At 43.9% G+C, this 25,481-nt stretch overlaps 2 protein-coding genes across 3 annotated transcripts in view; one reads left to right on the top strand and one right to left on the bottom strand.

Moving 5' to 3' along the window:
* Positions 1 to 4,770: 4,770 nt before the first annotated feature.
* LOC147616935 (cytochrome c oxidase copper chaperone 1-like) overlaps positions 4,771 to 25,481 on the bottom strand; it is a 35,831-nt gene continuing 15,120 nt past the window's right edge. The window contains exons 2-3 of one of the 2 annotated variants that reach the window (XR_015262305.1): positions 8,476 to 8,570; positions 4,771 to 5,095 (exon numbers count right to left, since the gene is read on the bottom strand). Coding sequence is in view for 1 of the 2 variants with exons in the window: in XM_086776317.1 (XP_086632443.1) it covers positions 8,565 to 8,570 (6 nt within the window). In the remaining variant the exon portion in view is untranslated. Of the gene's footprint in view, positions 5,096 to 7,811; positions 8,571 to 25,481 lie in introns of those variants that run through there. The other variant, XM_086776317.1, reaches the window with a different exon arrangement.
* LOC147616936 (uncharacterized) lies at positions 10,881 to 12,796 on the top strand. The gene is made up of 3 exons (XM_086776271.1): positions 10,881 to 11,414; positions 11,765 to 11,861; positions 12,129 to 12,796. The coding sequence occupies exons 1-3, from the start codon at positions 10,881 to 10,883 to the stop codon at positions 12,794 to 12,796; spliced, it is 1,299 nt and encodes a 432-aa protein (XP_086632397.1).

Below are 25,481 nucleotides of genomic sequence, written 5' to 3'. Positions count from 1 at the left end.
AATCACACCTATCCAAACAAGCATACATCAAGCAAGTAAGAACATAAGAGCAAGCAACAAGAGGGAAGGAGAGTTCACAAGAAAACTATTGTAAGGGAATGATTATGTATTTCTTATTATAAAAATTGGCTTATTTACAAGTGATTAGTTTTCACGCTAGGTCGGCCAAAAATGGCCCAACCTCTATTACTAGTCTTTAGCAAGTATGCACGCCAACTCCGTAGACTTTCTTATTTAACATTAAGGTCATGGTAAGGCTGCTTTATATGTTCCAGTATCATCTTACTAAAGATAAGTATGCGTTCACGCAAGTAAGATGGCAAGGCACCTTACGGTAGGTCCGATAGAGCAAAACCATGTCATTGACAACCTACGGAGTGGTTAACAAAAGATATAAGCTTTTTTGTTATACTTGCCACTTTTTTTTTATAGCATATGGCTATCACAACCAACATGGTGGTAAACATGATGGTCATTTGATCACAAAAAAACCAAGGGAGGCTACGCCGGCACAGCTTCCCTTGACCCTTTTTTTTTTTACAGCATATGGCTATCATAACCGATATGGTGGTCAACATGATGGTCATTTTCTCACCAAAAAATTGGACCAAGGGAGGCCACGTCAACATGGCCTCCCTTGGCCCATTTTTTTTTATAGCATATGGCTGTCATAACCAACATGGTGATCAACATGATGGCCATTTGCTCACAAACAAAATGAGCCAAGGTTAGCACAGCCTCCCTTGGCCCATTTTTTTGTGAGGAAATGGCTATCACAACCCCTCGCAACCTTCCTTTGTCCATTTTTTTTTACAACATATGGTTATCACAACCAACATGGTGGTTAACATGATGGTCATTTGCTCACAAAAAATGGGCCATTTTTTTGTGAGGAAATGGGTATCACAACCAAATCACCATGATGGCCATTTGCTTCTTCTTTTTTAAAGAGCTACACACAATCTCCCTTGGCCCATTTTTTTGTGAGGAAATGGCTATCACAACCACAATGGAGGTCACCATGATGGCCATTTTCTCACCAAAAAAAAAAACAGGCCAAGGGAGACCTCCCTTAACCCATTTTTTGTGAGTAAATGGCCATCATGGTGTTATCCATGTTGGTTGGGTTGCCCTCAGGCTCCTAAGTTCAAAACATTACAATGCTTGCTCATCATGCGAGCCGTGTTGGGCATATATTGCGATTATTGCACTCCTAAAGACAACATCCTGAGAAAAGTCTCCTCTAGCATGCGCTCTAGGCATACATTTTCCCAGAACACCGCAAATAGCATACATGTTCACAAGAGCATGGCCAAGCATGATATTTCATGTTCACAAGAGCATGGCCAAGCATGATATTTGTGATTATAGGAAAATGCCAATGCCTCTGCATGGCCTCCCTTTCTTGGACCTTTTTTTTTTTGGCAAATGGCATCCCCTTGATTAAGGAGGCATTGGCATTGGAGAGGGGCACCACTTGAGCTTTGAATGTGTCGGTTGGCACCAGTCCTGCAACCGGTGATTGCGCTGTCATCATTGTGAGACTACAAACCTCACACGCAAAACCTCACGGTCGATCGCATGCATACCACCTCACAGCTTCGCATGGTGGCCTTCATCTCTCGGCTACACATGGTCATGCACATCAACTCACGGCTTCACATCATAGTAGTTTCACACATGGCCTTCATCTCCCGGCTTCACACCTCACGTCCGACTTAAAAGGCCTCACATATCAATGCCTTCTCTCTTTTGCTCCGATTCACACCACCTCACCATCTTATAACCTCACCTCATGGGCCATAATCTCGTAGTCTTCTAAACACTTACACCTACACCCTCAAGCTCCCTACAAATCCCTATAAGCCATCCTTAGTATTTGGTTTCGGAGGTCAAAACCAGGCCCTTAGATCCCTCGTCAAGACTCCAAGACCCCTAACCATCAAACCTCAGGGCACTTATTATATAAATCCTTATCCTTAGACCCCTTATAACTAACTCTAGCTAAGTGGTAGTCTACTAGTATGCCTTAGTCTAGGTACACTAGATTAGGACACCATAGGACCGTAACACACATCGAGCACACTACCACTATATATATGGGGAACAAACTCACATTCTAAAATTAAAGGAACATATAGATCATCAAGAAATTTTCAAATGCCTCTAGATGTTACAACCCCATGGATCTACTAAATGCAAAACATAAGTGATTAGTACAAACCTCCTAAGAGGGGTGCAAGCTATCTACCACCCAACCATAGGTTCGCATCTACAAACCTTCCCCAAGCCAAAGGCTAAGGCTCCAATCCCACGAACCATGCCAATCAACACTGGTATACCACCAACGTCTACATGTTAAGGCCTTCGGCATAACTGTCCGTGGTCTATTGAATCCAATCATGTTCCTGATGGTAATCCTAGTCCATCAGATACCACAAAGTGAATAACTTTGTGAACAATAATAACCCAAGTCTCACTTATATACTGGCTATTGTTGCTATAAATAATTGCTTGGTCAGTTTATTAACCCATGAGCCTTAGCTGCACGTATCAATATGCTTCCTCTGATCCCACGGCTCCCATAGCCCTTGCTAGATTAGACCACTAATCCTAAATTTAGTACTACGTATGTAACATACTTCCCCTCTTTAGATGTTTCCCCTCTTGGAAACAAAATATATCTAAGAAAGAAAAGTGGAAAAGCTATGTTGTAAACTAGGAACTTGCTCCTAAGTCAAAGACATTCCCAATATTGGAAATAAAAAGGAAAAACTCAAACTACCTCTGACAACTAACTCCATAATCTGGTTCACCATTCATGCACTTTCCACTCATAACTCTGCCATACGAAATGACTAAATCTACAGAGCCTATGTCCCTTCAACTACCTTAGTGGAACTAAAAACAAACCAACTCGAACCAGAGTTGTGAGGAACACAACAATCCCTCAATCCAACTCCCGAGGAATCGGATAATGTGGCATCACAAATACAATTATCGTATAGCCAATCAAATTACTTATCCTATTAGGATAGGTAATTCCTCGTACCCGAGGGATACAAATACTCTCTCTCTCTCTCTCTCTCTCTCTCTCTCTCTCTCAGAACCAAAGAACTATCACAAATCTAAGCACTCGTTATAAATGTCCTTTGAAAGTGTTCTTATCAAGAGAGTGTCCAAGCCAGAACACCCATGATATAATTCGATTGGCTACGTAGCCAATTAACTTACTTATCCTATTAGGATTGAGTAATTCCTCGTAGCCAAGGGATACAAATGTTTTCCCTCTCTAAGAACCATAGAACTATTACATGTTTGAACACTCGCTATAAATGTGTTCCTATCAAGAGAGTCTCCAAGCTAGAACACCCATGATATAACTCTCCTACTCTATCATATCCTTTGCTAAATGCACAACTCTAAAATTAGCTATACAGCACGTCAATTCTTTCTAGGACTACACCTAAAACTACATCTTCAAGTTCTAATCCTCAAGGGAAACTTGGGTTGATATACCAAAACATAACTTGTTCAATATTATCATAGGAAAATCTTGACCAATCAAATGATCTCTCACTGAACATATGCAATGTTCCACGAGATTTGATGTATCATCCCTTCTACTGCTTGATAGACTCAGAACATTTATCAAGAACCTATCTCAGTTGAACTCTAACAACCTGAAGCATCTAGAAACGTCAAGTCCGCCACCACTCTATTAAGGTAATCAAGATGCAAGCAAATTCTATCAACATTAAAACTCTCTACTGGAACTGGATCATTAGAACTGGGTCGAGCTAATATAATCCCACCAGTAAATACTTCGCTACATAGCTTTGGATAAAAGCCATAAAAGCTGATGACCTGAAAATCTAGCTCGTCTGAAGCATGGCCCATAAAACAAATCAACCTCATCTGAAAAGATTTTCTTGCATGTGGCTTCAAGAATGCTTTTATGGGGTCGAGCTAATATAATCCCACCAGTAAATACTTCGCTACATAGCTTTGGATAAAAGCCATAAAAGCTAATGACCTGAAAATCTAGCTCGTCTGAAGCATGGCCCATAAAACAAATCAACCTCATCTGAAAAGATTTTCTTGCATGTGGCTTCAAGAATGCTTTTATGGGATTGTGGTGAAGTTTCTTGTGGTGAGCTCAATATTAACACTAGTTTTGTAATTGAGCCACTAAAGTGGCTATAATCACAAAAGTGACTCAAGGTCTCATTTAGGTTATCAAAAGTAGGAATAAGTAACCATATTGAAACTTAGCAAGTAGCACATAGATAAGCTCCCCTAACAAAGTGCACCATATAGGAATTTTGTTTTACTCAAAAAAGTAAACTCTTAAAACTAAGACTTTAATAAAAATAGTAAAAAGCCACAAAAGTGGCCGAAAATTGTTGTGACCTTTCATTCTATCATCATTTTAAGTGAATACATACATTGTGTACATGTTGATACATTTTTCAAGGGATTTTTGGCATGTATAAAATTATTTAATTGGGTTTTAATAAGATATACAAACATTTAGCGCTACTTGACAGGCTCCAACTAGTTTATAACTATTGAAAAATAGTATCTTTGATTCATTCTTTGTGGCTCTATTTTTTTTCACTTGCATATGTGTTAAGAAGAGTTTTCAAAGAGGATTTTGTTTGAAGCTCAATAACTTAAAAGATTTGAATTTTAAAAAAACACCTTTAAAAAGCCACAAAAGTGGCTTTTTTTTACAAGACTAGTTTTATAGGCGTGTTTGTACCCTTGAAACATAAACATTTAGCTTGGATTAGTACTACAAAACCTGAACTTAGATTCATTGTGGCTAAGTTTTAATAGCGTACGAGGAAACCAATGTTTTCATGTTTTTTTTCTAAGTGATGGTTGGTGTCATTTGTTTGAATAAATGCTCTAATTTGTATGTTAACTATGGTGTTATACTTGCATGTGCATGTGTAACTATTTTCTTCATTTTGGAGGTTGTTTAGAAAATTTCGCTCGGCTTTTTCCTTTGCTTGAAAAAATTTGCTCGGAGAATGGTTTTCCTCCAGAGTTAACTCCCGGAATCAGCTCAATTATGTACTCCACATTCCTGCATGGAGGAAAACCAGGAGGAAGCTCATATTTAAAAACATCGTGAAACTCGTTCATCTAAATCGTGAGCAACAAAATTAGGCTCCCCTTTGGCTATCTTGTCCACCTCTAGTTCTACTTTCTCTAAATTAAGTAAATAGCAAAAACATATGGACTTAAATTCTACTTTGACCATCTTTGTCACATTGACCAACGATCGATCAATAAGATCTGGTTCAACCTTGATCAGCAAACATTTCCCTTGCCACTCAAATTGATAGACATGCATATTGAAGTCGATTATTGGCTTCTTCCTTACATGCCATTATTTATTTACCTAGCACGATATCAAAGTGTGCTCGTTGAGTAATCTCAAAATCTCACTTGTCAGCATAGCCCTACCTCTGTGCGCTTGCCATTCGCTAGCTACATTGTATATTGATAATCTAATGAGCTAGTGGGGAGCTTAAGATTCTTGAGTAAGGCATTATGAGTAGGGTCAGTGTCAAAAAAGACCCACCCTTGTTTTCCTTCCACCATGCCCTTTATGACAATCAAGTTTGTGTCGGCAAACTAGTACCCTCTTTAAACCTCATGAGATAAACTGGCATCGGATACACTAGGAACCTTCTTGCTTACCGCCGACATAGCAAGAATCCAAGTGGGCACATTTGGAGATGCATTTAAAGACTCCGTATCAGTAAGTAAATCCTCAGATTCATCATCGTCATCCCCTATATCTAATGGATTTACAACCATCTGGGTGGTACGTATTTACATCCCATACACACATGCATGCTCCCAAACATTATTTGCACCAATTCAAGCTTTCAAAGCATAGAAACAGCAGAAAAAGTAAGAAGTTGCATATCTTGCACTGGAGGAAGGACTCTGGAACTTGGCGATTTATCCCGATTCCCAACTGCGTGTGTTTGAGACTATAGCTTAGGGTATAAAGGGCAAATTGTGACCATGCCATTCTCACGAGTCCTCGTGCTCTCTCTCCTCTCTCCACAATGAAGCTGGCGGGGATGCACGCCTAACGTGGGCCATGTGGGTCTTGCGCTGCCTGGCCTACTGGCAGGCGTGCGTACCTAACCTACTGTGTGGCCCTTGTGCTGTCGGATGGCACCCGAGCCTGCCTTGTGTATCTACTACGCCATCCGCTACTAGCTCAGATACCAAATGTAACAACTCTTTTGGAAAGCAATGCGACTCCAAAAATCTAGCGAAGTGAAGACCAAAAAAATGAAAATTCCCGACAAGTTTACTTTGTTCCTCCCCTCCTTTATTGGCTTGAGAGCTTCCAATTAGGGACTAGACTTTAGCCCTTTTCACATGGGTGGCTCCCCTGTTAATCAGGATAAGCGAGCTAGCTCTTGCACACGCATCAAACCCCTCAGACTCACTCTCCACGGAATCCCCCAAGCACAAACGCGAGTTCCTACTGACTTACCCTTGTGATTGCATGAAGTTTTACTCTGAGTATCAAAGTTCCAACAAGAGCGTAGCCTTTTCAATAGCATAGTCTCCCTTAAGGGTCTACAGGAGCAATCTCCAGACAGCTCGTGTGGAGTCACATACGGAAGTGCCTGCACTAAGATCCGCTCAATTTAGGAGAGGAGGGTGGAGTTTCGTTATAATGTCTAGGCATTGTTCTCAACGCAGGGAGGGGACAAGGTCACCCAAGAGTTTTGGCCCCCACCATTACAGGCAGGGGACAAGGTCACCCAAGAGTTCTAGCCCCCACCATCGTAGGGGCGGGGTGTTATGTACCTAACACTAACCCTTGGGGTTATTGACTAATGCAACAGGTTAGGGAAGCCCTGGGATTAGGGAAAGCAAGCGAATTCGGGTGGCTAAGGTTCCACTCCCATAGGTCCATGCCAATCAACCCTAGCGTCCCATACCACCAGTGCCTGCCCACAAGGGCCCTCCGCAAGACTACGTGTGATCCACCATGTCCATGGTGGGAGTAAGCCTCTTGGTCTAGGTCAAAACCACACGGAATCAATAATAACCAAAGACTCACTTATATAGTGTTTATTACTGCTATAAATAACAATCCAATCATAAATAGCTCTTGAACCTTAGCCACCCAAATCCGCCTACTTTCCCTAGCTCTCCTGACCTTGTTGGATTATTGGAAGTAGGTCCAGGCAGGGAGCTCCATTGATTTAGACCAAGAGTCAAGGATCATTCCACCTTAAAAGGTAGTCAATACTATATTCAAAACCGGTTGTTGTTCTGAGATGATAAGAGTCTGTGGGTTGGATTGTGCTCGGATTACGAGAGGAATTCCTTATGATTGTCGTGACGCTCCTACAACAACGGAGATTCGCCGGACTTGTGTTTTTCTGATCATCCTCAATCCGATAGGCAGACAGAGAAGGTGAGATCAGGTTCTGTAGGCTATGCTTTGTGCATACGGCTCCAGGTGACCATTTTTTTGGGAGAGGAACATCCTATCGTCAAGTTTTCCTACGGTACTACTCAGCATATGGTTCTGGCAATAGCTAGAATATGTTTGGTAAGAGTTGGGTTATAACCCAATTTCCCTTAGACTTTAATAGATTGAAGGATACACTACACAGTTGTGGCGCCTGATAGTTAGTCTTTAAGAGGGATGTATGATATCCCCTAGGGACGAGGTTTTACCATATCCTAGATCCTGGAAAGGATGGGTATATTATGTTACAACTAGCAGATATTTGTCTTGGTGATTTCAAGTTTCCAATTCCATGCGGAGTTGGAGGATTGAAGGATGGTTTATATTCTTCGAGGACCTGCTAAGAAGGTTCCACAAAACCAAACCCAATCTGAAGAAGGAACAGAAGCACCACTAGACCCTTCAGAACATTAGGTCGATCTATGGGAGGATCTCACACTAGGTCAGGAGGTTGAGGGGCTCACATGGCATCATTGAGGCTGACCCCCCACAGGTGCGAGCCAAAGCCACCGGCTTCTTCAGAGATCTCCTCTCAGCAGGTCAGGTTGATCTATGGGAGGATCTCACACTGGGTCAAGAGGTTGAGGGACTCAGATGGCATCATTGAGGCTGACCCCCACAGGTGCGAGCCAAAGCCACCAGCTTCTTCACAGATCTTCTTTCAGCAGGTCGGATTGATCTATGGGAGGATCTCACACTAGATCAGGAGGTTGAGGGACTCAGATGGCATCATTGAGGCTGACCCCCCACAGGTGTGAGCCAAAGCCACCAGCTTCTTCAGAGATCTTCTTTCAGCAGGTCCCATTACCCCCCAGATAGTGGTGGCAAGGGACATTATGAATGGATGTTTGAAGAGACTCAATTAAGAAAAACTAAACTGGAACTGCAGGCAATGTTATCAAATCAAATTTCTTGCTCCATGATTGCGTTCTTAAAAATTGACACCTGACCTAACAAAATGTTTTGCAAAATTGTGCTGACCAAAACTGCAATATATCTCTTCGGTTGCAACTGTAACATAAAATTGAGGCATATTTCTTCAGACCTGCCAAAGCAAAAAAGGGCAGCAAAAGGCAAATCAAAAAATTTCCTTCATCAACATGATGCATAATGTATCAGTAACAAACGACGATTGAGATGTTAATATACCTTGAATTAATCTCAGCATAATGCATAATTGTGGAGCAAACACGCAACCTTGATTGCCCTAAGCCTTTTGCGTACCCTTCCTTGATAGATGTGATTGTTGCTTAAAATTATGCAATCAAGACAAGGCAGCCTACGATAATCCTACATCTCAACTTTGATATAGTCTACAAATGTGACAAGTCACATGCTTCAGGCCTCAGATGCACGTGTCATGGCTGATGAGGATAGTTTAGTGAAGAGAAAGACCGTTATGCGCCCTATTCATTAAAGGACACGGTTAGTGCCCTGCTGCATGTTCACGAGATATCGGATTGCGTTAGGGTTAATGCCCAGGATTAACAACATATTAACACTTAATCAAGATTAAGACAAATATTAGGGACTAAACAACGGGATTAGAGGGATTAATTAGAGTCGTGGACAAAGCACACTTAATCTTAGGCCCCATACATCATTTACGTACCAAGTAAATACACTTTTACCTGTGTCCTCTTAGGTGGCTACTTATGACAAGTGTCCACCTACTTACCCTGTAGGTGCTAGACTAAGGTTCTAACCTTTTATTTATGTGTATGCCTAAGTGCACTGTCACCATTTCGCCACCCAAGTGGTCTTCCCCTATTTCGTGCCACCATTTCGCCACCCAAGTGGTCTTCCCCTATTTTGTGCCAAGGTACAGGAGGCAAAGGAGCTTCGTGTCGCTCGTACCAAGGCTAAGACTCGAATCACCTACAGGAGGCCAAGCCTCGTGTCACCCGTAGTGTGGCCAGGACGTGGAACCCATAGTCACAGATCCCAGATTAGGCTTCCCACTGAGCCAGTTCCATGCTCAAGAAGACCTACTATCTACAAGTTCCAGGAACAGGAGATGTATCCATTGCATAATGCATGTGCACGCATCTCTGCTTGCTTGAAACTGATTTTGTGTGACTTGTTTTCGTGTGACTGCCTGCTATGACATGTCCAGTTCACGGGCGAGGGACGCCCACCCATGAACTGACATGGTTTGTGGCATGTGAACAGGTGGTAAGTATTCACTTAAACCTTTGTTTATTCTTGTAATGGTTTTATAACTATTCACACTCCGCCCCCACTAGCCAATGGGTGGTTTATAACCTTTACTGTTCTCACACTTCATTACAGCCAGCCAGTGCCCGGGGCTAGGGGCCAAGGTGTGGCCAGCCCAAGCTGTGGGTACCTCCCAAGGCCATTTAAGCCCCACGTGGCCCTCTTGAATGGGGGGAGGGGGGCATTTTATAAAGGTGCCCACCTTCATTAAAGGTGGGGCACTACCACGTGTCCAAGGGGGATTGGACCACTTCCACCCCTTCCACCAACCTCTCCCACGACTGCTTTTCCCTCTCGTACATTTGAAGCTCACACATCCTTTCTTTTCCCCCATCTGCAAGTCGACTATCTGTACCTGCAGTACAAACCTACTTTACAGCCTTCTGTACCTGCTGTACTTTGGAAACCCTATTGTACCTGCAGTATTTAGGGGGGGTTGGGCCGTTCACAGCCCCAGTGGTAGTGCTTATCTTTTGCAAATTATCTTGTGCAGTGATGTATCTTTCAGTTGTTTTATGCACTGTGGCTATTACATTTTAACTTGGTTGCAGGAAACGTGGGCTGGAGGCGAAACACCGTTTCCCCGTTTCTTGGCTGGGGCGCACGTTTCCTTCCCACCTTGGAAACGTGAGGGAAATGGCGTTTTTTTCGAAGGTCCGCCCTCCCTTTAAAAATCCTACCTTTAAAAAACGGCCAAAAATTGGTCACATGGCAAAGATTTAGGGAAAAAAAAACTAAGCTACAATTTTTTGCTTCGCAATGCACATTCTCTATGCTTTTTTCCTTCCCAAAGCACCTGCACTATCCCGTGCGCACCTGCACGCCTATAGGTTCATGCAAGAAGAGAAGATTGGTTCAACAAACCAAACCAAACCTCTCCCGTGCTTGTGCTTTCATTGTGCCTCGAGAACCGTGCGTTTCTCATCTTGCAGATGCCCCCTTGACGTCAAAAACTCTCTCACTACCTCATGCTATTCGAAAAAGAGCCCTAAATTGCAAATGCATTAAGATTGTGTTGGTTCCAGAGTGGCTCTACACCAAGACTCTTGAGTCTGAGCGAAAAAACCCACCTCAAACAAGAAAGAGCCACTGCATTTAGGTGACTCTAACAATGTTTTCCTCACCATCGACTTCCGCAATGCCTCTTGCGAACCCATTCAAGCCCAAACCACCAGTCACCCCTGAGCCCCTGTGGAAGTATGTCACTCCTATAGCTGCATGCAGTAAAGTGGGAAGCAAGAAATGGAAGTGTAGCTTCTGCAAGATTGAGTTTGTTGGATCCTATCCTCAAGTGCGAGCCCATTTGCTTGGCATAACAAGGGAAGGTATTCAGGTTTGCTGCATGGTTACTCTTGAAGACCAGGCAAATATGGTTCGGGAGGACCATGAGAGTGCTCTCAAGAAGCAGAAGACTCAGCATGGTGCAGCCAAGAAGACATTGGTGCCACAAGTTACACAACCCTCTTTGCAAGGCATGTTCAAGGAGCAGTCCAGAGAGGAGGTACATGAGGTAGTGGCTCGTTTCTTCTACGCGTGTGGTCTTGCTTTTACATTGGCTCACTCCCTGTATTTCCATGCAATGGTGTCAACGATAGCATCTTTTGGCAAAGAATACAAGCCTCCCAACTACGAGAAACTGCAAACCACACTGCTAGACAACGAAAGATCAAGGGTATGTTCTCGTCTCTCTATCGTTGAGTCTACTTGGCCTCATTATGGTTGCTCCATAGTCTCTGATAGATGGACAGACACGGCTAAGAGGCCACTCCTTAATTTTATGGTCTCAAGTGCAAGGGGTGTTGTGTTTAAGAAATCTGTTGACACCAACGGGAGTTAGAAAACAAGACAATTTATTGCAGAGGCTTTGAAGGATATCATCAGGGAAGTGGGCGTTAAAAACGTGGTGCAGATTATCACGGACAATGCAGCAAATTGCAAGCTTGCAGGACACTTGGTGGCAAGGAGTTCCCTCATATATTCTGGACTCCTTGTGCAACTCACTACTTGAATTTGTTGTTAAAGGATCTGGCAACTATCACTTGGATGGAGGAGGCAATCACAAGCGGCAAGGAGGTTAAGCAGTTTATTACAAATCATGATGCCACAAGAGCCATGTTTGGTAAGCTCTCCAAACTCAAGCTAATTAGGCCGCCATGGGACTCGTCTCTTTATCGTTGAGTCTACTTGGCCTCATTATGGTTGCTCCATAGTCTCTGATGGATGCACAGACACCGCTAAGAGGCCACTCCTTATTTTTATGGTCTCAAACGCAAGGGGTGTTGTGTTTAAGAAATCTGTTGACACCAACGGGAGTTAGAAAACAAGACAATTTATTGATTCTTTGATCAATGTCATCAGGGAAGTGGGCGTTAAGAACGTGGTGCAGATTATCACGGACAATGCAGCAAATTGCAAGCTTGCAGGACACTTGGTGGCGAGGAGTTCCCTCATATTTTTTGGACTCCTTGTGCAACTCACTACTTGAATTTGTTGTTAAAGGATCTGGCAGCTATCACTTGGATGGAGGAGGTAATCACAAGCGGCAAGGAGGTTAAGCAGTTTATTACAAATCATGATGCCACAAGAGCCATGTTTGGTAAGCTCTCCAAACTCAAGCTAATTAGACCAGGGGATACACGGTTTGCCTCTAACTTCATTATGCTCCATCGACTAGTGAAGGTAAAGAGTTCACTCAAGCATCTTGTTACAAGTGATGAGTGGGATGCTTGGAAGACCCGTACTGAGCCAGCAAAGGTAATTGAAAACAGGATCTTGTCAGATGCATTTTGGGCTAATGTGGAGAAGTATGTGAAGCTTTTGTGGCCAGTTATGGCCATGCTTCGCATGGTCGACAAAGATGAGCCATGCATGGGTGTTGTGTATGAAGGCATTGATCAGATGCAAGAGAAGATCGGGGAGCTATTGAAAGAAGAGATAGAGGGGAATTCTCATTATGAGAAGATCCGAGCACTTGCGCAAGAAAGGTGGGAAATGCTGCATTCACCTCTTCATGCAATAGCTTTCCTTGTCAATCCAAGGTGGGAAATGAGGTGAAGGGTGAGATCCCTTATATACCTCCAATATGTGCTAGTTGGCCAACTGTAGCAAGCCGACAACAGTCGTGAGCATGAATACGCCATAAATAGCATAAAAAAGGTCATAAAATGCTAGAGAAATCCTAAATAATATCTGCTAAAATATGCTAATGCAAGGTCTCATAAAATGACCAGTACAAGCATGAAAAGGTACATGTAGACCCTCTGGAGATGATATATATTCCAACACCTCCTCTTCAACGCCAGCGGGGCAATCCAATACTAGCACGCTAAAGTAACACCTCCAAAGTAGCTCTCGGAAGTGGTTTGGTGAAGAGATCAACCACATTGTCCTTGGTAGAATAGTATATACCTTCATAAGGTCAGAAAAATCTAAACTTACGAATTGAGAGATTTGAGAAAGAAATAATAGTGAAGAAGGACAAAGACAAAAACAAAGCATTTGAAAGATCAAAAATAAATAAACTAACAAACCTAGCTACTAAGGAGAGGAAATCAAAAGATAATATCAAACGAAGACTTTTAATTAAGACATTAACCAAAAAACAAAAAACAAAAACAAACAAACCAAAAAAACAAAAAAAAAACAAAAAAAAACAAAAAGAAGCACATAGAGATTGATGTCTGCATACGCCCTCTCAAAGCCAAGAGATAATAAGAAGGCATCAATCTTCTGACACCAAGCACGGGGTGCCTATGTGAGACCATAAACAGCCTTCTTTAGAAGATATACATGGGTGTCCTGTCCTTGAATCACAAAACCAGGAGGTTGGTGAACATAAACTTCCTCCTCTAAATCTCCACTCAAAAAAGCGGATTTGACATCCATCTAGAACACGGTTCATCTGAGGTGTGCAGTCAGAGCCAAAACAATCTTGATGGTGGTATACTTGGCTGTAGGAGCAAATGTCTCATCAAAGTCTTCACATGCCTTCCGAGCATATCCTCGAGTAACAAGGCGGGCTTTGTACTTGTTCAAAGCACCATTTGCATGAAACTTGACTCTGAAAATCCATTTCACACCACACGACGATGTAAAGGCCATGGCACCAAATACCAAGTGTGATTCCTCTCAATAGAGGACATCTCTGCTTCCATGGCTTGCCACCATTGCGGCTGTGAAAGAGCATCCTCTGGACTCTCAGGCTCATCGATCTCCTAGAGAGAACTCATGAGAGCATAACTCACTGTGTGATGAGATGTGGAAGCCCGAGATGAACGGCGAGGTCTAGGGGTGGTGGTAGAGATCTGGTTATGGAGTTGTGCATCAGTGAGACGAGAATCTCTAAAGAGTTGCTGAACCGACCGAGGTAGGCTAGCCTTCCTCTCAAAGCGTGAAGAAGAAGATCCAACTCCAATAGAGGACTCATCCGATATTGTTGGGAAAGGTGATGAAGTAAGCACTGGTGGGGGTAATCCCAAAGTCAAAGCAAGACTCGTAGAGGGACTGGGAGATGCATAATCTGGTGCAACATGAACTGGTGGCTGTAAAGTAGCAGCTGGCACTAGAGTTGCAACAGGAGGAGGAGGAGGAGGAGGAGAAGAAGCTAGGCGATGAAGAGGTATAAGATCACTAACATCCGCCAGGAATGGATCCTCCAGAAAATCTGTAGATGCATCAAGTGGAGAGGAGTCGATGCCAAACAAGCTCTCGTCAAACCGAGCATCACAAGAAATCATGATGTCAGCAACCTCCAAAAACCTAGAAGCAGTACCCTTTGGATCTTAGACTGTAGCTTGTGAAGATCATCCTCTTTGACTTTGGTGCGAGTGTGGTCCTCTTCTGATCTGGGACATGCACATAAGCAACACAACCGAAAACACAAATGGGAAACACAAGGCTTGTGCCCTATAAAAGCCTCCTTCGGAATCATCCCCTCAACCGCTTTTGTGAGAGAGCGGTTAATGAGATAAACTGAGGTAGCCACAGCTTCACCCCAGAAAGCACGAGAAAGACATGCATGATGTAACAAAGAACGAACCATCTCTTTTACGGTCCAGTTCTTTCGTTCCACAACTCCATTCTGCTAAGGAGTGTAAGGAACTGTGTTCTGTCGGTGAATGCCCTTTGACACAAGAAAGTCATCAAACGGTACAAACTCGCCACCATTATTAGTCCGGAGGAAAGAAACAGTACCCCCAAACTAATTTTCCACCATCACAATCCAAGTCCTGAAACTGGCAAAAGCATCTGACTTGCAAGCCAGAAAACATGCCCAAACTCTACAAGTGAAATCATCCACAAGAAGAAGAAAATATCAAGCCCCTCCAAGAGACTCAACCTCCATGGGTCCAACAAGATCTACATGTATAAGCTCCAGTCTTTGGGTTGCTCAATGAGTGGCCTCCTCTAGAAATGCATTTCAATGATGCTTACCTTTTTGGAGGTGGCAATTCTCGTAGCTACTCTCGGGTTATCGCATGACTCGAAGTTGTGGTGGATTATCCCATATGCAAGAGCAAGAGAAGTTGAAGAGCCATATATAGGGTGTGGTGGTACCTTGTCATAGATATCTCCTCCGGCCGGGTTTTTGGAGGGAGCAACGGTTGGGAGATGGGAACCCAACCACCGACGTTGCTCAGTGCCCTGGGGTGTTGTGCGTGTTGCTAGTCTAATAGTGGGTAGAAGCACCACTATCACCAACCCATTCATCCGCTTCATGTGTGTCATTGACCTCTTCTAGAGAAGTCATCTCTATGATCACGAGGAGTGAATCCTGTGAAGAAGTGGATGAATCTGTGATTGCCATGTATGCAACTTTGGCAGATCCCTCCTCTGAAACTTAGTCCTTGCCCTTGTCTTTGATGTTGTCCTTGTCAGATGCTTTGGAAGCATCCTGGGCTTTATACTTGGCTTTGGCTGCTCAAGTGCTATCGCTACGAGCAAAGCAGCGAGCCTCAGTATGACCTGTCCTGCCACAGTAATCACATTCATTGCTTTTGTCCTTGGACTCCTTTGGATCCTGTATACCCTTGCCTTTGCCTTTGCTTTTGTTGTTGTTGAAGTTTCCTTTTCCGCCTTTGCATTTGCCCTTGGCAGAGGCAACAAATGCAGACTCCGACTTGTCTTTTCCGCAAAGCATGCACTTGTTGTAGAGATAACTCACGACTTCCTCAATAGAGGGAAGAGGATCACGAAAGTAAATATTGTCCTCAAAAGAATCAAAGGAAGCAGGCAATTTACCAAGATGTTTATGGATAGGATTGCTGATTGTGCTCCCGTACTCCTCAAGCGTGTACTCTCCAATCTTCTCAATCAAGTTATCTGACTCATTGATTGTAAGCTTCTCTAGTTCTGACTCCGATTTGGCAATCTTCACTGTCGAAACTCTCCCATAACTCCTCTAAATCTCCGTCAAACATCTGATGAGGATTACTCCGGCTAAAGACAAAATGTGCTTGTATAGCTAGAGTCATGCAATGGATGTTGATAAGATGAGCCCCAGCATCCAATATGCTTCTCAAAGCAAGGTCCACCAAGTGAGGTGTGGAGATAGACATCCACACACCAGCTCCTTCCAGCAAAAATTAAGTGTAGAAAGACAATGTATGATAGTTGGGTTCTGTAAGCTTCAACGTGACATACAGTACTTTATATAAAATACGTGTACTTTAGCTTCTATGGTTGTAGGCCCAAACCAACAAACTGTAGAAGATTGGGAACAATTGATTATTGCTCAAAATGAGCACGAGGGAAGCCCGTAGGTGCTTACAAGCAGAAGAGACTGTTGCTACAGCATGCGAGAATGAGATGGAAAATGAGGTGAAGGATGCGATCCCTTATATTCCTCCAATATGTGCTGGTCGGCCAGGTGTACCACGCCGACAGCAGTCATTAGCATGAATATGCCATAAATAGCATAAAAAAGCTCATCAAATGCAGAAAAAAATCCTAAATAATATCTGCTAAAATATGCTAATGCACAGTCTCATAAAATGACCAATACAAGCATGAAAAGGTACATGTAGCCCTCTAGATATGATATATACTCGATCTTTGAACCTGGTATAAAATTGGCGGAGTCGTCGTCCGGAACAGTGCTTCCAACAATGTAGAAGAATATGCTCGGACAATCAAGAAGAGAACTGATTTATATTGACATAGCACGGATCTGAGCTCTCCCCCTCTCCTGTGTTTTCCCAACTACCTGCACCTTTCCCCCATCGCTATCGCTTGCTGCACCCCCCCCCCCCCTTCTAGACAACGAAAGATCAAGGGTATGTTCCGGTCTCTCTTATCGTTGAGTCTCCTTGGCCTCATTATGGTTGCTCCATAGTCTCTGATGGTTGGACGGACACGGCTAAGAGGCCACTCCTTAATTTTATGGTCTCAAGTGCAAGGGGTGTTGTGTTTAAGAAATCTGTTGACACCAACGAGAGTTAGAAAACGAGACAGTTTATTGCAGAGGCTTTGAAGGATATCATCAAGGAAGTGGGCGTTGAGAACGTGGTGCAGATTATCACGAACAATGCAGCAAATTGCAAGCTTGCAGGACACTTGGTGGCTGAGGAGTTCCCTCATATTTTTTGGACTTCTAGTGCAACAACTGACTACTTGAATTTGTTGTTGAAGGATTTGGCAGCTATCACTTGGATGGAGGAGGCAATCACAAGCGGCAAGGAGGTTCAACAGTTTATTACAAATCATGATGCCACAAGAGCCATGTTTGGTAAGCTCTCCAAACTCAAGCTAATTAGGCTAGGGGATACACGGTTTGCCTCTAACTTGATTATGCTGCATCAACTAGTGAAGGTAAAGAGTTCACTCAAGCATCTTGTTACAAGTGATGAGTGGGATGCTTGGAAGGCCCGTAATGAGCCAGCAAAGGTAATTGAAAAGAGGATCTTGTCATATGCATTTTGGGCTAATGTGGAGAAGTATGTTGTCACATGCACTCTGCACTCAGTGCATGGTGACAAACTGGCTCATCATCAGCAGTGCAACATTTGTACATTATTAGAACCCAGTAGGATGATATTTATCGTACGCTGTGACCCCATTGTACATCCTCAGTCCAGGATAAGCCAGGCACAAGCTACATAGGTCATTCCTCAGCCTTAGCGGGTCAGTAAGTCAGTCAAGTCCCTTAACCCACTTGGAGAGAATCATTCATGCATGTAGAGTCACTAGAAGCCTTAGGGTTTGCATCAGAAAGCACTCTGCATCCTGCATAATATGCATTCATATGCCTGTGCATCATTTAGAACACCCCAGAAGCCTTAGGGAATTTACTAGGATATATCTGGTATTTTTCCCATATTTTATGGTATTTATTTAAGCATTTACTGTCATTTATAAACATAAAGTTTATTAAATTATGACCAGCCACTTGACCAACCCCTATCTAGTATAAATAGGCTTGCATAGGGCTTAGTTCTTCATTCAGTCTTCAGAAGCCAAGCGCCTCTCATCCTCAGCCTTAGGAGCATCCACACTTGCAGCCATAGACTCATCCAGCCCCTTGAAGCTTCTGCGTTTGCTTCTCCAGCCCCTTGAGAACCTGCGTTTCTGCTTCAATCAGCCCTAGCAGTCCAACACAGCAGTACAGCATCCCTTGTACTCCAACGCAGCAGATTCAGCAGTGCCATACAGCAGTACAGTCCCTACAGACCATAGGCGCAGCCTTTCAGTACTTCCACAGGCCCCAATTCAGCATATACCTCTGCATTTTCTGCATATATCATAGCCGGCTTGTGTCCAGTTCCCCCCGCAGCCCTGCGTTTGCAGATCTACAACAGTATAGCAGTGCGTTTCAGTCTACAGTCTGCGTTTTCAGTCTAGCAACAGTTCTACAGCAGTTTACCTTGCATATTCAGCCCTACAGCAGTGCCTCCGCCCTCCGTGCATCATCCATACATGCAACAGTCATCTGGTGAAGGTAACATATCATTCATAAGCATTTACGCATAGTTACATAGCTTAAAACAGTCCACCGCAGTCCTTTCTCAGCCTCAGGTGTGCAGCCCTTCCTCACGCCCTTGGGAAGAGTGCATAGGCTCGAGATCAGTTCATCGAGGTGTTTCTACAGCCGTGTACAGTTCAGCCCGGCTTCCGATCCTCCGAGATCTTGCGTTTGGCTTATCTACAGTCCACAGTCATTCTCTCTAAAGTAATAAAGTAAATACTATCTCATTATCGGGATAGGGAGCCCTTCACTGGGTAATTTGGGACCCAATCTTGAGTACAATTCTCATATCTCTCTCTCTCTCATCTCTTTAAAGTTTGAAGTATTAAAGTGGATTGCTAAACTCACGAAACTCGGGATACAGAAGACAGTGTGAGCATTTGCGTGACAGGATCTTCCAATACAAAGACTTTCGCTGCATATCGCATTGGTATCAGATTCAGATTGTCCACACACACCGTATCCTAGCGTGGGGGCATCCTTGGATGGTTAGATTGCGTTCCGGCACGACCACCGACTTCAGCATCATGTCTACAAAAGAGAGTACTCATCAGCCGGAAGACGTCTTCCCCGAAGGAGACCATGTTCTTCCGCCTACAGCAGACACCATAGCTCTTTTGAGAGCTCAGAACCAGCTGCTCATGGAGCATCTCCAACTCTTGGAGACAGCAGCAGCACGTCCTTCTCTACCTCCAGCAGCACCCGACTACATCTCCCCCTTATTTCAGATGGAACAACAAAGGAGAGAGGATGAGGCCCGAAGGAAAGAAGAAAGAGCAAAAAGACGGGACTATGAGGAAGCCCAACGCAGGATCGACGAAGACCAACGTCAGGCTAAACTCGCCACTCGGGAACACCAACGTGAGCTTGATCGAGAACGTATGTTACTCGAGCACCAACGGCACAAGGAGGCCATACACTTGAGGTATCAGCAGCTCTCCTCGGTCTCCTAGTCATAGTGTCACCAGCCAGCAGTCCGCAACAGCATCAACCACCTGGGGTGTCGAGTTGTTAGCCGACTGCTCCCCAGGCCCCTATAAAGGCTGCCAACTGGGATGGTGAGATTCAACCATAGCAAGGCTTTCCCTTCATGGGCTAGCCTTGGGGCTCGCCTTAGGGCTGGCCCCAACTATATGGTTGCAACTACTAAACATGCTTCTAATGCATTCTACACGTAAGGCTGACATCTACATGTACCTACATGAGGACTACTTGCTAAATTCTCCAAAGTGGGTTAAGAGGAATGACCTAACATTCACATGGCAGACCTCTATGGTTGGAAGACTAACCTACGTAGCTCATGCCTGACATGTCCTAGACAGGGGCTCACAATGGAGTCACGACATACAACAAAATCTCCTATCAAGGTACTACTTCTGTACGTGTTTCTTGCACTGTTGATGAGCCCTTGTGTCATCGTGTACAACAGTGCATGGGTGCACATGACATTCCCTCCTACTTAGCTTGGTAACAAGTTCATGGCTTCGAGGTAGTCCGCCAACAACTGTGGATATCCGAGGAAGAGTTCTTCATCTAGCCAAACGCCTTAATGGGTCCCTCTAAAAGAAAGCCAAACGGCAAACACAGGTTGTAGGCCCAAACCACAAGCTGTAGAAGGTTGGGAACAGTTGATTATTGCTGAAAAGAAGCACGAGGGAAGCCCGTAGGTGCTAACAAGCATAAGAGACTATTGCTACATCCAATGACCTCCAACAGATATGCAAGAATAACATGGAAAATGAGGTGAAGGGTGAGATCCCTTATATACCTCCAATATGTGCTAGTCGGCCAGCTGTAGCAAGCCCACAGCAGTCGTGAGCATGAATATGCCATAAATAACATAAAAAAAGGCCATAAAATGCTAGAAAAAATCCTAAAAAATATTTGCTAAAATATGCTAATGCAGGGTCTCATAAAATGACCAATACAAGCATGAAAAGGTACATGTCGACCCTCTGGAAATGATATATATTCCAACAAATCCTCTTCAGCGCCAGAGGGGTGGTCCAATACCAACACGTTGAAGTAACACCTCCAAAGTAGCTCTCGGAAGTGGTTTGGTGAAGAGATCAGCCACATTGTCCTTGGTAGAACAGTAGGCCAGCCGAAGAAGTCCCAACTCGATCCAGTCGCGTACAAAATGATAATGCACCTCGATATGCTTGGATCGTCCCCGTATCACGGGATTTTGAGCTAGAGCAACAGCACACTGAGAATCCGAGAAGATGGTAATCGGGGAACTGTCGACATAGCACAAATACTCCAGAATCTGATGAACCCAAACTGCCTCAGTGGAGGAGAGAAGGTAGGATTTGTACTCAGCCTCGATGGAAGAAGCAGAAACAGTCCTCTGCTTCAAGAAACCAATCCAATACCAAGCATGAAGCACCACTGGAATAGGTGATGTAGACCTCCGAGTATCAATGCAACCTACTGAATCAGAATCTATGAAACCAACCAAATCAACACCACTGGAATAGGTGATGCCATAATCTGAAGTACCTCAAAGATAATGCAGAGCTCTCAAGGCTGCCTGCCAATGAGACCTTCACAACTGATGAAAACTCGCTGAGAACACTCATAGCATAGGAGATATCTGGATGGGTGTTGGCTAGGTAAAGCAATGAGCCAACAATCTGCCAGTACTCTGTGGAATCCACCAAGGGTGTATCATCCTCCTTGGATAACTTGGCATTGGGATCCATGGGACAAGAGAGAGGTGTACAATTTGACAACCCATAAAGTGAGACCAACTTCTTCACATACTTCTGCTGAGAAATAAAGATACAGTCACCTTTCTGCCAAACCTCTAGCCCAAGAAAATAATGAACAAGGCCAAGATTAGTCATCTCAAATGTCTCTGAAAGCTTGGACTGAACCTCAAACACGGATAAGAAACAGAAGGCTTGTGTCCTGTAAAAGCCTCCTCCAGAGTCAACCCCTCAACCGCTTTTGTGAGAGAGCAGTTAATGAGATAAACTGAGGTAGCCACAGCTTCACCCCAGAAAGCACGAGGAAGACCTGCATGATGCAACAGAGAACGAGCCATCTCTATTACGGTCCGGTTCTTCCGTTTCACAACTCCCATTCTGTTGAGAAGTGTAAGGACCTGTGTTCTGTCGATGAATGCCCTTTGACGCAAGGAAGTCATCAAATGGTACAAACTCACCACCATTATCAATCCAGAGGAAAGAAACAGTACCCCCAAACTGATTTTCCACCATCGCGATCCAAGTCCTGAAACTGGCAAAAGCATCTGATTTGCGAGCCAGAAAACATGCCCAGTCTCTACAAGTGAAATCATCCACAAGAAGAAAATATCGAGCCCCTCCAAGAGACTCAACCTCCATGGGTCCAACAAGATCAGTATGTATAAGCTCCAGTCTTCAGGTTGCTCGATGAGCGGCCTCCTCTGGAAATGCATCTCAATGATGCTTACCCTGTTGAAGGTGGCAATTCTCGTAGCTACTCTCATGTTATCGCATGACTGGAAGTTGTGGTGGATTATGCCATATGCAAGAGCATGAGAAGTTGAAGAGCCATATATAGGGTGTGGTGGCACCTTATCATAGATATCTCCTCTGGCCAGGTTTTTGGAGGGAGCAACGGTTGGGAGATGAGATCCCAACCACCGACGTTGCTCAGTGCCCTGGGGTGGTGTGCGTGTTGCCACTATGTGACTCTAACTGGCCCATCATGCAGGATGTGTGAAAGAGACCTGAGCTAAGGTAGTATGCTGACAACCTGCTGGGAATGGAACTTCTGTAAGGGAGCAATGGGTACATGATCGAAGCGAGAATGCCACAGAGAAGTATCTGCCTCAGAAACCAAAGCCATCAAGGAGAAGAAAAGCTGATGAATATGTGAGTCAGTGTGGGGGATCTGGGAAGAAAAGTTGATGATCTTGTATAAACCCCCATCAAGGTTGTTAGAGGCGTCAGAGGCGTTTGGTACGAGGCGGGTATGGTATGCACCTCGAAAGACTTGTATTTTTTAGAGACGTTAGGCGTGTTAGAGGCGTCTGTTTTATATGTATATATATATATATATATATATATATATATATATATGTATGTATGTATGTATGTATGTATGTATGTATGTATGTATGTATATATAGTGATAGATAGATATAATATATATAGTGAAAGTTGAGAGAGAGAGAGAGAGAGAGAGAGACTAGAGTGTGTATGTATGAGCCTTGAGGGAGGGAGAGAGAGGGTGTGTATGAGAGGGAGAGAGAGTGTGTGTGTGAAAGAAAGAAAGTTGTATTAAACGTCTGCAAAAGGCCAAAATGACCTATGAGACCAAAATAGTCCATCATCATCATTAAGATTCAAGGGTACAAAGTAAAATGAAATGAACCGGTAGAGTATAGAGAAAGCTCCAAAAGTGGGTATAAAAAACATCATCACCCTAGTGTGTTTGAAGTTTGAAGTTTGAACTTTGGGTCTTGAGAAAGGCTTAAGGGAGGGAGGGAGAGAATGAGGGAGAGAGAGAGTGTGTGTGAGAGGGGCTGCCTTGGGCCCTTCAAGCCCCCGCCTAAAGACTCAAACCAGCAAAAAAAAAAAGAAAAAAAAACCTATTTTTTTTTGGGGCGCCTTGATCAGGCAGTCGTACGCCTCGAACGCCTCTAACCGTTAGAGGCGCGCCTCGTAACAACTATGACCCCCATCATGAACTCCATTGGCAACAACCGAGAGAGTCTTCCTATCGATCATTTCAATGACCTCATCATCAAACTACACACAAAGTCCCTCTTTTGAGATGCTTTGTAAACTAAAAACAGCTTTTTGGAAATCCATGGTACATGTAAAACATCATGTAAGGTGGCAAAGGAACCCAAACAAACATTACCAACACCGGTGACAGGAAGCGAGGAGTTGTCGCCCATACGAACTGAAGACGAGAGAGTCTAGTAGTCCTCGAAGATGTGGGCTTGATTGGTCATGTGGGCAAAAGCACCACTATCACCAACCCATTCCACCGCTTCAGGTGTGTCATTGTCCTCTTCTAGAGAAGTCATCTCTATGATCCCGAGAAGTGAATCCTGTGAAGAAGTGGATGAATCTGTGATTGCCATGTATGCAACTTTGGCAGACCCCTCCTCTGAAACTTTGTCCTTGCCCTTGTCTTTGGTGTTGTCCTTGTCAGATGCTTTGGAAACATCCTGGGCGTTATACTTGGCTTTGGCTACTCAAGAGCTATCGCGACGAGCAAAGCAGCGAGCCTTAGTATGACCTGTCCTGCCACAGTAATCACATTCATTGCTTTTGTCTTTGGACTCCTTTGAATCCTATTTACCCTTGCCTTTGCCTTTGCCTTTGTTTTGGTTGTTGTTGTTGATGTTTCCTTTCCGCCTTTGCATTTTCCCTTGTCAGAGGCAACAAATGCAGACTCCGACTTGCCTTTTCCGCGAAGCATGCACTTGTTGTGGAGATAACTCACGACTTCCTCGATAGAGGGAAGAGGATCATGGAAGTAAATATTATCCTCAAAAGAATCAAAGGAAGTAGGCAATTTACCAAGAAGTTTATGGATAGGATTGTTGATTGTGCTCCCGTACTCCTCAAGCTGCAGCTTGATACGGGTGAACTCTTCAATCTTTTCAATCAAGTTATCTGACTCATTGATTGTAAGCTTCTCTAGATCTGACTCCAATTTGGCAATCTTCACTGTCGAAAGTCTCACATACCTCCTCTAAATCTCCGTCCACATCTGATGAGGATTACTCCGAGTAGAGACAAATTGTGCCTGTATAGATGGAGTCATGCAATGGATGATGATAAGATGAGCCCCACCATCCAATATGCTTTTCAAAGCAAGGTCCACCAAGTGAGGTGTGGAGATAGACATCCACACACCAACTCCTTCTAGCAATAACTAAGTATAGAGAGACAATGTATGATAGTTGGTTGCTGTAAGCTTCATCGAGTCACTGACTTGGGGAGGATTGTAGGATGGTATATGGGTAGGGGTGGCAGCAAGACCTGGATGAGAGAAACTTAGAGAAGAAAGATTGGTAAGAGGAACCACCTAGGGAGCGGGAGAAGGTGATCTAGGCACTGAAGGTGTTGGAGTATCAACTCGAGAAGGAGCCGCAGGAGAGAAATCTATTGAAGCCATGTCCTTTGACAAGAAACCTTCTCTGTATCAAGAGGACTGTAAAAAAAACAGCAAATAGCCTCCTCTCAAGCTATGCATAGCAAGAGGAGAGAAAGAAGAAAGGGAGGGAGGGTGGGAAAAGAGAAATAGAGAAAGCGAATCTCTCCGGAACCCTCTCCTCAGCACCTAGAAGAGAGCTTAAGCCTCCAACAGCAAAAACGCAGCAGTCCCTAGGTACAGATGCAGAAAACGCAGCAAGTTGATGAAGCCTTCTGCTCCAATCAGAAAAACGCGGCACCTTCTGTCTGTGGATCAACGTTTGGCTTTGATACCATGAAAGAAAGAGCAAACACAGGTTGTCGGCATAGAAGCCACATACAGGACAGGACGTATAACACGGCGAAGTATAATACGCGTACTGGACGTCTTTTATGCCATACTGAAATACAATACGTCATTTTTATATATATATTTTTAAGGGCCTAGGAGTATGATCTTGTCAAGTAGATCATAGATGATAAATATTAAAATCATAGATGAGTCTTTCTTCCCATGATGATTAATTGGGCCAAACTCTAGAGAGAGACACACACACGGGAGGATTCGCTGCAGTTTTCCAATCAGAAAAACGCGGCACCTTCTGTCTGTGGATCAACGTTTGGCTTTGATACC

Source organism: Cibotium barometz, chromosome 37, assembly GCF_041138505.1.
Source record: "Cibotium barometz isolate CiBa-2024 chromosome 37, ASM4113850v1, whole genome shotgun sequence".
Classification (NCBI taxonomy): Eukaryota; Viridiplantae; Streptophyta; class Polypodiopsida; order Cyatheales; family Cibotiaceae; genus Cibotium; species Cibotium barometz.
The sequence above is the reverse complement of the archived record's forward strand: the minus strand, read 5'-3'. Positions and strand labels throughout refer to the sequence as shown.

What these genes read in the sequence shown, in the direction of transcription:
- LOC147616936 (XM_086776271.1), top strand. Translation starts at nt 10,881, where the DNA reads ATGCCTCTTGCGAACCCATTCAAGCCCAAACCACCAGTCACCCCTGAG. An exon ending in TAGACAACGAAAGATCAAGG is followed by an intron (nt 11,415 to 11,764) that starts GTATGTTCTCGT and finishes TTGTTGTTAAAG; the next exon opens with GATCTGGCAACTATCACTTG. An exon ending in TGCCACAAGAGCCATGTTTG is followed by an intron (nt 11,862 to 12,128) that starts GTAAGCTCTCCA and finishes AACGTGGTGCAG; the next exon opens with ATTATCACGGACAATGCAGC.